Source organism: Plectrocnemia conspersa, unplaced genomic scaffold (assembly GCF_051122295.1).
Source record: "Plectrocnemia conspersa isolate PC_06_02 unplaced genomic scaffold, ASM5112229v1 ptg000012l, whole genome shotgun sequence".
Classification (NCBI taxonomy): domain Eukaryota; kingdom Metazoa; phylum Arthropoda; class Insecta; order Trichoptera; family Polycentropodidae; genus Plectrocnemia; species Plectrocnemia conspersa.
The window spans coordinates 3,032,819-3,049,215 of record NW_028277176.1 but is presented as its reverse complement, the minus strand read 5'-3'; the positions used below and the strand labels follow the sequence as shown (position 1 = coordinate 3,049,215).

At 28.8% G+C, this 16,397-nt stretch overlaps 1 protein-coding gene across 4 annotated transcripts in view; it reads left to right on the top strand.

Annotated features, from left to right (window-relative positions):
• LOC148227969 (agrin-like) overlaps positions 1-16,397 on the top strand; it is a 497,006-nt gene that overhangs the window by 249,840 nt on the left and 230,769 nt on the right. For all 4 annotated transcript variants that reach the window (XM_088200279.1, XM_088200278.1, XM_088200277.1 and 1 more), the window contains exon 2: positions 13,195-13,230. In XM_088200279.1, coding sequence (XP_088056405.1) covers positions 13,195-13,230 — 36 coding nt within the window. The remainder of the gene's footprint in view (positions 1-13,194; positions 13,231-16,397) is intronic.

Sequence of the window (16,397 nt, the reverse complement as noted above, 5' to 3'; positions counted from 1 at the left end):
AAAAAATGTTTTTTTTCTTAATTTGCATTCTAATTATTATTCTTATATGTTTTTGAATATATTATAATAATAATTTAGGCTATTTAGAGACACAAACATATTGTTCGCAAATACAGCAACTTTGCGAGAATTATACATATTTACATGATATTAGCATTAATTATAAATTATATAATCATGTGCTTTATTACATTAAAATATAGATATTACATATTTTAACACGCTTCTTTAAAAAATCGACATTTTTTTACTTACCCTCTTATTCCCAAGATACTTTCTTGCGATTGCATTAAAATGTCAGACAATCGATATATGTTATTATTATTTTTTTACACAAAAGCGTTCGTTGGCCTTATCATTCAATTTAATACATACATAAGTATTATACACTAGGAAGGTCCTGTAATACGTGACTTTGTGAGGCAGGATTACCATTTGTCATTTGGAGGCAATGCTGAAGACGTCTTTTGTCGTCAGACGTCGTGAACGCATCTTTTCAGGCATAAACACAATTCCCATATCCATTACCCATATTTCAGAGTATCGCTTCGCAAAAAGACTAATGTTTCAAACGGGCCGCCTCCCTACTGTCTCTCGCATTAATCTTGAAGGAAAAGCGCGTGATATTTTATTGAAACGTTCACGTTTGTACGTATGTATGCTAAACTCAAACGTTTTTCTTAGCGAGTCACTATTTGTCAACCTTGAATGGCCGTTACTGTAAAATGAATAATAAATATGAAACATATTGGTATTGCGAATGCGAAAACTATCTTATAATGTATTAGAGATAAGGTCAAGAAAATATTTATATTTTCGAATTGACCTTTAAAACTCCTATCTACAATTTTTTTATAAAGTCACTGTGTATTTAATAAATAATTTATATTTTTAAATAATTTGTTCTTATATAAACTTGTATTGGTATAAATAAAATATTTTAAATATCCACTAAAATACTTAAAATATTTTTAAAATGTTTTAATAAAACTTTTTTAGTTTAGCATTATTTTTTTAGTTAGAGATGCACTTAACTTTAACGCCTTTTTATATACGTACACAAAAATATTTTATTTAAAATTGTATTTATTCAGGAACAAATATCTTGCAAAAACACAGAAATAAAATATTTAGGCGCACTTTACAAATAAACATATTGCCGTGTTGTTTTAGGGTTACTACTTTAAATGAAAAGCTAAGAACATATATTTGATATTTTAAAAATAGCTATTTAAACATTTATTTATAGTACATTTTTATTTATTTTTTACCATTGTTATTTTATATATGTATGTTTAATACATGTTCAAAGTATATAGTGTTTTAGCATTAAAGCTGACAATTCTCTCGAAATCTTTCTCAGAATGCTCCATATTTTTTTATAAATATAATATTATATCCCACGATAAAATATGTACATACGTACGTAGTGTGTGCTAAATAATGCACGCTCCTGATATACAATATAACGTTTTATATACATTTTCATATGAACGTGTCATAAAAACTGACGGGAAAAAATATTTTTTTACAAATATTAATATAAAACACTTGACGTTCCTTTGCTCTATATACATAAAATGAAGAAGATACATGTGTTTATGTATCCTGACGTAAATATAGATATATCCATACAAACATAACAGAATATTTTATTTTTAATAATAATCTGCTGAGAAAAAGCTTTTTATATACTATTCTATTTTTATTATTAAAACATATTTGATACTACGTGAAAGCATGTTTTTTAATAAGGTTAATATTGAGCTTTGTGAATATGTTTTTTTTTTTAATAAAATATAAAATCATTTAAATAAGAAAAATAATATTGATTTTATTTTAATTTTTATACAAAATATTATGATTATCTTCAACTCTCTAAGGAGGTCCTATTTAGTAAAAAGGCTCTCTGAGGATCTAGATCTAGAGACTGTAGTATCTAGTGACACCGATTTTTGGGACGCAAATATCTAAATCAGGCTTCTGAATAAAGGGAGATAATTCGGAATTGTGAGGGCTGAATATAATTGGCTATCGTAGAGCCATTGTGGTTTTTTGGTAGTTTCTAAGAGGCACATTTGGTCAGCTCCGTAACAAATCACCATGTAACTGTATAAAGCGGGTAATCTGTGTCTCACTTTTAACTGACAACCAGACATTTACAAAATTATTTTGAGTTTTTCATTACAATTACTATTGTTGAGTCATGCATCTCGCCAGTTTGCCGCGCCAAATAAATTTTACCTTTTTTGTGATTTTGTTACACATGCCGGCCGCCATAGATTTGTTTTCAATTTAATTTAATTTTATAATTTTTTTATTTTGATTAACTAGATTATATACGACAGTATTGATATTCATTTTACAATATGTGACAATATAATATAGACATATGTATGTATATAATGAATTTTTAAGCTCCTAGCATATATACGTTTTCCGTGAATCGAGTACGAGCTTGAAAAGCTATCCAGTCACAATATCGCAAACTGAGTGGGCTTTTGTTATGGGTAAATCTGACAAGATGCTTGTAAGAATTTTAGAATTTATCATCTCAGTGATACATAAAAGCGCGATCAATATAATGAAAAGGTATTTTCTGTGTTGTCAATTTATATAATAAATATTTCTCTATTGACAATTTATATTTCTATACTGCTCTTTAATTAATCTAATTTACTTGGTTGTATATATATTACCTTAAATATATTTTACTAAATTTGATATAATATTAAAAAATAGCTTATTATTTATTATTATATATTATTATCGTACTATTAAAATCATTTTTTTTAATTTATTAACTACAAAAGTAGTTATTTAAAATCTTTTTGTTAATTAAAAATGTCTTCGCCCAGAATAGATTTTAATTTTGAATATATTTTTTTATTAAATTCTAATATTACAACACAGACGAAAAACCTTGAAATGAGCATTGTCGCTTCAACAAGAACAAACGAGACAACGAATATTCTTACGTGCGTGTAACCCTTCTCTCTCGCATACATCTGCATACGTAAACAATGCATTCACAAAAAAATGCCGATGCACTATTGCAATACGAATTTTTAATGTATCAGTTAACAACAAACTGTCTTTGAATTCGGTACTCTCACAATTTTACATAGTGACTTTTTAAAAATTGCAATTAAACTACCAATCTTATTTTTCTTTATCATTAGAAAGTGATAATCTTGTTGGATTGAAACCAAAGAAGTTTGTTTGACATTATGTAATTAAAATTTATCTAGATTATTTTCTTCTTTTTAGCTAAAATTTGTTTTAAAATATAATTTCGATTAATAAAATATGCAATAATCAATATTATGCGTGATGGAGTATTTCTTTCCAAATGCGTCAATTGTCATCAAATGTTCTCAAATAATTCTATGAAACTTATATTATTTAAAATTTATCCTGGATTGGCAAACAAAATTTTTTTTAAAAAACAAGAATCTATTTTAATTATAAATAATTTAAATGTTAGTGAATGTATGTGTGTAAAGCTTAGGAACTGTGACACTTACCGCACTAGCTCATATCAGTAAAATTATATGTAGTACTGTAAAATATATACCATCAAAAATATCTGGAACTTATCTTTGTTTCTGCGCCAAGAAATCAGCGCTCATCTGTCCCTTATAGCTCTAACTAGTCAGCTATTCAATTAATTTGCCTAAAACAAAGATGTTTTAAACGATAACTATGTGTCATTCCAACTTTTACATCATTTGTATTTGTATTGATTTTATGTTGCATATATTAAGACAGTTACAGCGTAACTCGTGGGTTTTTTTATTAAGTTAAAATAATTTAATACGTTTATTATTAGATCATCTTGGTAATGTTGATTTAATTGTTGAAGACAAACACAGCCACTTCCAGCATTAATTTACTTGATTAATAAATTTGCATTGGCCTACTTTGTCATTTTTTAAACGCCTTATACATTTCTATGTCTTTGAAAACTTTGAATCAGTAAGCCAAAGGTTGTTTTTTTGTAATTTTACAGATTATTCCGACAATTCACCAATTCCCCGCAGCGGTTCGCATCGCTCAAACAAAGGTAAAAATAAATTAAAAATTTTAATTATATTTTTTCAATATCAAACGCTTGAGTAATTTTGGTTTTTTACATGATCTAGTTATCAAAATTTAATATTATAAGTACCACAAGTAGAGAAAATTGTAGTTGTATGGAGAGAACCTTTCCGCAAAACCACTCTCGGTGAACACGAAAGCTATCATAAGTCTTGGGATAACACAAAATAAGCCCACAACCTCTTATGAATACAATGATCACACACAATGTTTACTTTGTAAAGGGTGTGTGTTCAAATCCCGCAACAACCAAAACTTTTCGCGGTCATAAATCATAGCCGCGCCCCGTTCATGGAAGTGATTTGCAAAATTTTGCCCTTTATTTTTTTTGCCCCATAAGCAAACATATTTATTTTCGATAACCCGAACAAAACGTTTTAATAATTCGAAACGGATGAATAGTTAAACTGGCCCATTGTGTTTGGCGCTGAAAAACTGTCGTTTTAAATTGCGGTCTTGCGGATTAAGTATAAAAAATATAAACTGTTTTACACAAAGTATACACAGAATAATAAACATTTAATTAAATAAAAAGCTAAGCTACTATGTCAAAGGGGTGCATCTGCAGCACTTTGACATATATTCATAATTACACTGCGAAAAAATGTATCGCCATATATTTCATATGTCGTTTTTTCTTGTTTACTATATATATATTTATTTTTATTCAGCTTGTTTCAAACATTCGTAGTTTGCCATTTTTGATTTTTATAAATCCTTAAGACTAAGGAGATCATATTTTTCAATTTTATGTGCTTAAATATATCAGTATTTGATTAGACTTTCAATGGATAGCATACTAGTAAAAAATACATATATCTTACGTGAATATATAAAATTTAATAATAATATAGTTGTGAATCTCCAACGGGATAAGAGGTAATATTCGCGTCGTTTTGATAACCTAAAGTTAATTTATAGCTCATTTAAATTTTGATACACCATCAAGAGTTGAACTTTTGACGTTTTAACTGCAGCAGCAGCAAAGTATCGTGAATTATAAATTATTTATAATGCGTCTGCATAAGTAAATTATGATGTAAATATTACCTCAATTAATTGTCTGTAATATACTTAATCTTAATTTATGTTACCCTAAGAGTATAAATTTGAATTGATTTATTATCAACTTGCAGAGGTCTATAAATAAAAATTTACATATAGGTAACTTATATATTTGTGGTTCAAAAATTTTTTTTTTAATTTAAAAATCTATCTGTAATAGCATAATATTTATTTATATATTATTAATTTTTGTTGTTTAATTATGTGTGTATTTAATTAATTTTACATTAATTCATACGTACATATGTTCATGGTTGGCAAGCTTTCTCCGATTTTCTCGCGCGACGTTTCGGCCGCGACGTTCGCCCCATATTCACAGCTTGATTGATGTCGAGCGCGGCGCTTGGTCGCGATAACAACGAGAACTTGTCACTGTCGCCTGGGCTAAGGCTGCGGAATAAACCCCAGATGACGTAGCCACAACTCACTTTCGCAACCCCTGCTGTGGCGAAAAGTTTATATCTCGCCACGGGAAAATTCTTACCCCCAGACATAATTCTAACTAGCTGCGCCGTGTCAGGAACACGTGTCCGATGCCAAGATCCGAAACGACGCCATGAACATGTGTATGTTTGTACACAGTTTTATACACCCTTTAAATTGTGCGTATGACGATATATTGTCGTATTAGTATCGTTTTTTATGCGAGAATAAAATATAATGCTGGGTGGACCAAAAAAACTGAACGATAGATTCAGGAGTAAACTCAAATAATTCAGATTCAGAGATAATCGTGTTTATGATTGAAACAAACAAAGAAATGTCTAGTTCTAAACATAGTGTGCATAAGTTATGAGTTTGCTTTTATTATTCATTTAAATATGAATATTTTTCTGTAATTATTTAGCAAAAATTAACATAATTTTGCTTAATTTCATTATCACTGTTTCGGATTTTGAGGCAGAAGGATGTTTTTTTGCAGCCAAATAGACACTAGAATAGCTTAATTTATAAATATATATGAATTACTACATATATAGATGATGTAATGAAGCGGTGAATTTTAAATGGCAAGTCTTTTTCGGCTAATCGTTTTGTATGATCATCTCGGCAGATATATTCTAAACAGATCTTCTTTTACAAAAGATTTAAGTGTGACTGTGTATAGCTTAAGTTTCAAAACAATTTAACCTCTATTTTTGTTTATTTGAGTAGTCATTTAAGTGACGTATAAATTATGGCTTAAACTATTTTACTTAACCAAAAAATAAAAAAACTTGATTTATTTTAGATCCCCAATTTCGTGTTAATTTAAAATTTTGCTATTTGAATAATTTATTTTTTGCAGTTTTATTTATGAAATTAAAGAATCCTAAAATATAAAATTTTTACAATATTTAATAATATATTTTATTTGTATGATAAAAATATTATACATATATATGTATAATAGAGACAGTAGAAAGTAGGACTCATCTTTTAGTCACGTAATATTTTTTCACGTGACATTTGCTTTTTTGCGATGTTTTTGTCAAGTCATGATAATATATTATTATATTATCTAATAAAATATGATAGCATTTTTTTATAAATAAAATTAAAATTAAAGTACGACTAAAATGACACAATTAATTTAAACTAAATAGAGCAAAATTATTAGTTGACACTTGTAAATTAATTGCAAACAACAATTTTAATCAGTATTTTATACCACGTACCATCTAAAACCAGGCCAAAGTAAATACCCTCGTCTAAAAACGTAGCATTCTATAGGCAGGTATATGGAGTCAAAGTTAAATTCCGTCACGTGAACACGTATCGCCCCTGCGGAGTCTCGGGCGTAATCAAAGCCGGCGTAGGGCTGTTTTCTTCACGAAAAGAGGGTTGAGATTTCTTGAAACAAGCGTTCTAAGTCATCCCCTCCAGGGGTGGTTAAATTAACTTTTGACACTTTGAACGACACCCTCGGCGGCGATCTAACGCCGGCGGGTAGGTGCCTATAAATAAAGTTGCGCCAACGTAAAATTATTCATTACCGACTGCAGAGGACTCAAGAATCTGACTTACGTGCGTAAAAATGTTTCGCACACCTTTTTGGCCACTAAACCGGAGAATATACATATTATTCTGACCTGAATAGTGGTTGATTGTAGTTATTCATGAGGGTTGTTCAGGAACTTTTGGAAATGATACAAATTCATTTTACTTTTATGAAACATTTGATTTAGCTATGCAATCTCAAATATACATATTTTTAATACACAGAAGTTGGATGTTTTTAAATGGTGTTCACGAAAATATTAATAAATTCTCAATGATTTTTTTAATATGAAAATATAATATTATTTTATAATTACATAATTTTCATATTATTACATTTTATATTATTAAAATCATTTCTTGGAGACAGAAAAAAAAAACTACATAAATTATGGTAAATGTATGACTAAATATATAATAAAAGTTCGTGTAATTATTTTCGGTAAAAAGCTCTCCTTCTCGGAATAAAGAGCGTACTATTTCGCTAAACAATTAGTAATTTGCTTAATCCAGTACAACCTTTATGTTTTTTAATTTACAGTTTACGATGTATGCATATATTTTCTACATTTATTAGTAATGTTATAAACAATTTATAATAGGAATGTTACAATTTATTATGGACGTTTTTATTCATTATTATTATCGTTTTAATATATTACATTTCATTTAAAAATCGAATCATAATAATAGTGCAAAAAAAATAAGATTAATAAATAGCAAAAATCAAAGAACTATGCTTTCGGCAAATAAAGATCAATAAATATTTATTCCTTTGGATCTATCTAAAAAAAATTTAAATTCAGCTTACTTTCACTAAATGAAGTTTTATAAAGAAATATAATTACTTTCTAATTAGTTATATTAAATGTTTGCCCACAAGATGTTTCAAAATCTAATAAACATAATAAAAAAATATATTTTAACACTGTGGTTGCAATTGCAATATGGTTCACTATTTGTAAAGGTAAAAAATTCAATCTTATAAATAATTAAAAAAGCAAAATGATATACTATTTTTTTTGTTTGTCAATTTGTAAACAATCGTAATTTTTTGTTAAGTCATCATCACACATTCCATGTAAAAAAATGGTCGCTATAAATATTTTATTATTTAAAAAATTTGTAAGGTAAAATTTTAAATACAGTAAATAACAAAATTTACCTTAAGTATGTTCATCATTATTTTTTTAAATATTCCTTAATTTTTAGACATATTTTTTGGTGAATGACTCAAAAGCGTTAAGGGCTTATATATTATTTTATGTTTTGACCGTGTTAAAATATCTATGTCATCTGCATAAGCGACGATTTGGCTTGTTGACTTTGGAATCTCTAGGTACTTTTTCTAGTGCAATATTAAACATGTTGCATGTCAGTGCATCACCTTATCGCAGACCATCGAAACTTCATCGCAAGATTTATCATGCGAATAAGTGTCTTTAGAATTCCCAATTCTTGCATGGCTGCATATAATCTACCTATATTTAAGTCATATGCAACTTAAAATTCCAAAATAGTTGCTGAATCGCAATTTTGAATTCCCTGATATTTTCTATATTTTTTTCAAGTTGAGAAAATTTGGTCTATTATTGATTTTACTATTTTTCTTTCTATATAACTGCATTCGACCCGCTATATTATTAGATAAAAAATATTTGTTGTATTTAATAATATTAAAACTCATTTCTTATGTATCGAACATAGAAATCCTATATTTTATTCAGATGGTCAGTTTTTATACTAGCAAATATTTTTTATATTTTTTTTGTATGTGTTATAGAAGAGTACATTCGTTTATTTTTGGTATCTCAGCAGAAAATAAGTCTGTACCTGGTGACCAATTATTTTTAAAACGCATTAATGCTGTATCTAATTTCTCTAAATAGGGTTCATTACCACTTCTTTGTATCCCTTCGCAATAGTAATTGTCGTGTTTTGAGTTTCGTCGTTTAACAGGTCATCAATATGCTCCATCCATCTATATAAGATCTTGGTTTTTAAGTTCTGATGGTTTATTCTTCATCCTGACGAATTAAAATTTTAGATTCAAGCTCTCTAAATTTAGTTAACTTATGGTTATTTTCACTTTGTCGATTTTTCTCTTCGTGGATTATTATTTTTTTTCTGCATAGTATTTTGTAGCTTTCAATAAATTATCTTGAATGATTTCCTTGCTGCGTAATTTGTTGCTTCTTGGAATTCTGAATCGAACCATTTTTTTATATTTCTTGGTGCCTGTGATAAGCAATTTCACTGACGTAACAACAACAGTAATTTCAATATAATTCATGTTATTTTTGTGTATCATTATTTTCATATTTGTGAAAATCTTCTATATTTTTTTGTTTATATGTACTGTATTGCCACGCTTTAATTTATAATAATTTGATATTATATTTTTTACTGATTTCTTTTTAATGGAATCAGATATGCAAGCACGTAATTTTGCAATGAAAAGTAGTGGTCTGATTCCACATTAGCCCCAATAAGCAGACTGGTAAATCAGAGGCTGCGGGTTTGAGCCACAGCAGCAGATTTTATTTATAAAGTAGAGTAACATTTTTTCATTTTAAATGAAATATATTTAACATAATAATTTAAATATTAACGATTCTTGGACTTTCGGTCTAGTGATTTATACTTAAATTTGATTAACTAGCTCAGTTGGTACAAATTTACCCAGTTAAAACGCATTGGGCTTACGCCTATCAGGTAACAACATATGATTAAAAAAATATTGGCTTGAGTCTCTAAATAAATGTATTGATTAGAACACTGTTCTGGTTTATATATCATTAAGATAAAGAGAAATTATAACGTTCTTTCCAATTATTATTGCTGATGCTACGGGGTGGAACCAGACTCTTTATTTTGGTCTAATACAGATCTAATCGGATTATTTGCTGTTTATATACAATTTTGAACTATAAAGTAATTTGCTAACGACACATGTTTTTTGTTAAATAAATATATTTTTTGCTGTAAGAATTATATAGTATCCTAATAATCTTAATATTTTTTATTTATTTAATTTTTATTTAATCGTTGTAACGTTGACAGGCGTAAGACCAATGCGTTACAACGGGCAAATGTGTACAAACTGAGTAAGCCAATCAGGCATAAGTATTAACCACTGGGCTGAAAGTCTGATAATTGGTGACATATATCATATGTTATTATAGGGCTAAGTGTATAGATAACGTGTATTTTTTTAGAATAAGAAAATGAACAGCAGTAATGCTTTTTCTAATTTGTTTTTTACTAATAAGACAAATAATAATTGTTTCGATAAAAGCGTCTTAAAAAAATCTCTAGCATTTTTAAAGCAGATTTGATTTTATTCGAATAACCATATCATTTATTATATAACCTGGATATTTTAGCTCGCAATTAGATGACTTAAAAATCAATGCATATTAATAAACTGGGGAACTTTACATATAATCATAGAAACAGTGTTTCTTAAAATTAACATTGTTTCACATATTGCAATGCCTTTAATTTGTTTAAATTTTATTTGGAATTTATATAGTACCTTACATATTTTTTAATTTTGCTTTAAGTTTTGGTTTAACTGCACATATGTATATAGCAAAAATGTAATATATAGCAATACGTAATTTATACTTTTAAAACACTATGGCTCATGATTTGTATCCTAAGGTATTCTAGATAAAGATATAGTATAGCTGTAAGCTGTTCGACACAATAAATAGCCATAACTTTACTAACAGTAATTTATGATTTGCTGTATCTAACGTTTGTTTATAAATCGTTTATTATATAAAATCATAATGAGTATTTAACGTAAAAATTTTTACTATAAAAATCAAAATAATTAATATAAAATTGTATTTTTTTATTGTCAATTTTGTATAAAAATGTATAAGTAGTTTTTATGCTTTTCTTCTTAGAATGTCTGGGCCACTATGCGTGGGTCGCGTTTTGATACACGCAAAACGGTATTATTAAAACATTTCATCATAATAAATTACACAGTAAACTGTTTTATCTTTATGAAAAAGTATGTAAGCGCACAATATTATATACCAGCACTGTTATATAATAGCCGCGTTTACACATCCACCCCCGGTGCGGTTTAATTCGTTCTACCCGCCGAGAGAAATCTCACCGCTAAATAAAAAGAACGTCTATCTCATCTTCCAATCTCGTCCCGCGGCACTAGAGAATTCCGGATAATTAATGTCCGGGAAAAATGAGCGAACTCGAGTTTACCAAACGAAAACGGCCGGATCCGCACCGATAAAGAAAAAAAAACCATTAAGCCAAAAACGATTTGGGATATTTTCGCGCCGACAGTGCTTTCAACGATCATTTTTCATCTTTTTTTTTGGTCCTTGCCTGTCAGCATCGGTTCTTGGCCGATGCATTTAATGAAAGCCTTTCACGAGCCATTAACCAATGGTTCATTTAATTGGAGAACAAGATTTGACTAACAATACTTCTTAAATATATTTTATAAATGTGTCAGTCTTACAATCCAGGGTAATATGTATATTTTTCACAGCAAATTATATTATTTTAAATTAAATATTGCTTTAATTAGACAAATCGGGGACTTAGAACTAACAAGAAATGTCAGTCCAAGATAAGGAGTAGGTACAGTGCTTTGTGCTCGCTGTTGTTGACTCGAGATCAACTGCAGATTGGCGCAAAAACTGTCGCTAGCCCTGGTGCCTAGCGAAGGAAGTAGAGTTTCATCTCGGAAGCACTAATAAATGTGCAATAAGCACACGATTTATAACTTTATTTTATACAGGTTTTTTCCTGATTTCATTGTTTAGAATCATGTTGTCTTTTTTCCTTAAAATATTTTTCAGTAAAAAACTAAAACTTATACACTTACATTTGAAAAAAAAAACATAGTCTTATTAGTATGAAATATATTTTTTTATCAATTTAAGATAATGTGATTTTAGTACAAAACTCGATATAGTTCAAACGTTAAATAAAGCATACTTACAATTATTTATTAGTCAAATTTAATTAGGTATCTACGGCCTAAGCCCTACGGTTACAATTTAAGTTAAAAATGAACAGCATTTAGTTCGGAATTATCTGTAAACGGACAATTGCACTCAATGACTATTGCTTTTATTTTAAAATACTTAAGTTTGTATATCATTAGATAATTTAAATAATAAATTTAGTTACTGTATTGTTAATAAAATTATTATTTTCCGTGATTAAAATACCAAGAGTAACTAAGAAAGGTTTTTAGCGTTATAATTGATTTATAAATTCAAGTTTTTATAAAATATGAAGTAAGGTTACTTTGTGAGTGTTAGAGTAACTTTTGCTCTATACTATTTAAAATATTCCTAACATCAGTATACCAGCAATGGTAAATGTATTTCTATATTTAACAACATCATAATTTATTCTGTTTCAAGTTATTCGTATTTGTTATTGCATATTTTAATTTTAAGCTCTTGACCTGTCATATTAAAATGCCAGTATTTATTTATGAGTTGGTTAGTTATTTATTCCAATTATGTATTCGACTTCATGCTTATGAATTATTTTTCATTAAATACTGAACAAACTCTACCTATCATAATTTCATTTGGATTACACTGAGCGGTCATTTATTTATTAAATATTTTACAGCTCTCAGCTCTGCATTGTTACCGGTAATGAATTTTACATCTGCAAATACGCGCTGTTTCGGCACTTTGAACACATTCAGATTACATTAAACACATTCAGAGAGGTAACATTAACAGAAGGATTTATTATTGAAATGGAGAGAACGCGTGCCCCCCGAGATAATTAACTAATTCATTCGCGTAGTACATAAGAAATTTATCCGGCACGTTCGCGGCAAGGGGAATGCATGAGCATTATTTGACAAGAACGAGAGACGGCAAACTTTTCCTTGTAGACATTGAAAAGATTAAAGTTCTTTTAATTAAAAGTTTCCCCCGCGGTGCACCGCTGACGGAAAAAAGTTTACAAGACCATAAAAACCTAATGTCAAACAGTCACGCTGTGTTTAACAATGATTTCTTTTTCTCTTTTCAGACATGACTTATCGGCCGAGGCAGCCCATTCCAGAAGGTAAATACTCATTAATTAATATTTTAATAAATGCGATTCAAATGAATACCCCAAAATTTGCCCCTACCTGTACCATTTGTTACTTTTAATATAACTAGTGCCGCGAAAGTACATAGATTTATATTTTCTATAAGCTTTTTCTCACAACCCCTCTTTAAAATCGAAAGCGATGGTAATCTATGAAAATACGCAATATGTTTATTACATAAAATGCATGTATTCTATTGGAATTAAACGCGTGCCTTATTAACTTGCTTCAGAAAAGTCTATGACTAAACTCGTGTCGCATTGAAATCATTTAATAATTTATTCGTACACTTGATTAAATAATATCAGCTGCGTGACACTCTTTAAGTTCCTATAAAAGATTTTATTATACTAGAATTAATAAAAAAAAATTGTAAGCCAATATATTATTCCCGAAACAATAACATAATACTAAAAGTGCAACCCTTTATTTGTAAAATTAAATTAAATTTAGTTTTTCATTTTAAAATGTATGAATTTAGATAGATATAAAAAGATTTTTTGATTTTTTCTTAAGAGCTGTTTATAAATTATTTAAATAATTTGTATAGCTTTTTATTGATTTATTATTTCTGTATTTTGCGTAGTAGGAAGTCTAACGGTTCTTTTAACAAGGACGGAAAATATAGTGGGTTACTTCGGGGTTACTTCGGTCGAGTTCGGTTCTGCCCGCTCTAAAATCTCTCAAAAGTTGTCCGAGGTTACCGAGAACGAAAGGTAAAAAAGGGGTAATTCAGTAAACTTGGCCAGCTTCGAGTGCTTCCAAACATTGTCGGCATTATTTCCGAGTCAAAGGGACTGAAGTCGGAGCTGCTCTTTCGAGCGCGAGCGGTGAGATACTTCCCCTTTCGCTCTCTCGCATGTTAAGTGACAAGAGTGAAAGCGATAATGATATGGTTTTTCGCAAACTGAGATAAAACAAATTCCTTGCTTCAATTTCAGTATGCGCGTAGGCGTCCTATGGTCAACACGCATGACGAGCGCTACATCGTGGTCACGTGGTCAAGTTATAATACCACATGCTTATCGGGGACCTCAACATACTCTTACTGACTTTTTTAAATAGTTTAGGGCACCAAAAGGGATTAATTCTATTTTTCATAGTATATTCTTCTAACAGATATCGTTAATATATTTTTTTTCATATAAAATTGAATAAATAAAAAATAATTAGTGATGCTTGATTTTGTTAAAAAAAATCGTTTTTAATATCCTTATGTATTTTCCTAGATGGGTTTATATAAATGTCACATCATAGCGAATTCTTATTTAGAACCGATGGCGACAAATTCTAGGATAGTCACAGATGTTGTGTTCGTATTCTGAAGTATCATTTTTATACCTTATGGCATTTTGCAAAGGCCGACAAAGATTTTGCGTAAATTTAATATTTACGAGCGAAAAGTTTTCACTGATATTGTATTGGTGAGTGCCCACACAAACTTTTATAATTATCAGTAGCGTAATTTTAATAATATGACAATTTAAAAATTGCGATTATTTGGCACATTTTTCGATCGCGCGCAAATATGTCAGCTGTACGTGACAGCAGCCGCCGTGCGAACGTCGTTCACGGCCGTCGTCCGGTTGGAATATGAAATTTGTGGCAGTGTGGCCACTACTTGGAAGTCAGCGACTTTAGCCGACTTCAGGTGAACTTCGGTTCGGACAACTTCCAGAGAGTGTAGTGCAAGCATAACGATTCTTTTACTTAATATATATGATATGATTTAGAATTTATAACTAATTCATGAATATTTTAATATTCCTTTAGATCATAACCGTCATTAGCGCAAAGTTTATACAATCAACCACATTACTAAGTAATGAGACACTAGTCTTAAACCACCAGGCTGTAAGTCAGTGACATTTTATTAATTTTTAACTAATGTTGCAGCTTACCTTCAATGTTTTATTAATTTTTATCTAAATAAGTATCTGTAAGATTAGAAAAATCTAGTTAAACCTCATCTGTGATGCTTAATTTATATAATAATCACTAACTCTGATCTCCTAGACCCAATAAAAATAAAAATTTATTATGTTACAAAATCAGGTTTTTCGGGTATTCGTCACAGACTTATACCACTTATTAATCATGATAAGACTTATTTACAATAAATAGCAGAGTGACAAGCTTTGTAATAGTAATTATATTTATACGCCTCTTTATATTGTACATATTTACACTTTTATTTCATTTACTACAATTTTAATTAACATAATACACTACAAATAAAATATAAAATTCTATTTTTTTACTTCAGTAAAATGTCTAATATTCAGTTTAACATAATAGCCGACCTTTCTGTTAAATTAATATATGCAGCTTAGAAATGCTCTTTCATCTCAAAAACAACCCACACTAAAGTTTGAACATCTACTGAATAAATTTATAGTTTCAGCGATTTAATACTTAAAATATAATTGAAAACATCTAAACGAATCAAAATTTAAATTTAAAACCCATAAAGTTGAGCGTCCAGTATTAGCACAGTCGCTAGCTTTGGTATGTCACGATAGTGAGGTACCGACAGATAATTAATTAGAATGCATCATATTGATAAATTATGAGTCGATGTGAAAAAAGTATTAAATAATTTAATTAAATAATTATTGTTTTTTTTTTCTGGCTTCTAAAACCTTTACCAGGTCTTAAGGCAGACTAAATTTAAAAGCCGATAACTCCGACCTTTACTTTTTTGTATAGGTACAATATCACTTTTTCAAGCATACGTTTTGGTATGTGCTTTCTTTAGATAATTTTTAGTTCAACTACTGATAATTGAAAATTAAATTATTAATAAAATTTTTAGACATATACTTTATGAAATTTTATATTTAAAGACAATATATTTTTCTTTTAATTTATGAAAATAATAAGATGCTTCTAAAAGTAATATTTTTTTAAGCTGATCATCAGTTTAATTAATTATGTTTAAGAATCCCATGTTTTTGTATAATGTTTCTATTATTGTTACCTTTTAACAAGTGACCATATACTTTTTACTTTGTATTTGCAGCAAAATATATAAAGTTTTAAACTTTCTCGACAAAATCTTGTAAAGCGTCTGTTTCCTGTACCTTATCTAGTTCTAAGTCACATAAAAAAATTCAGTTTCATTATTTTTGACTCTCTT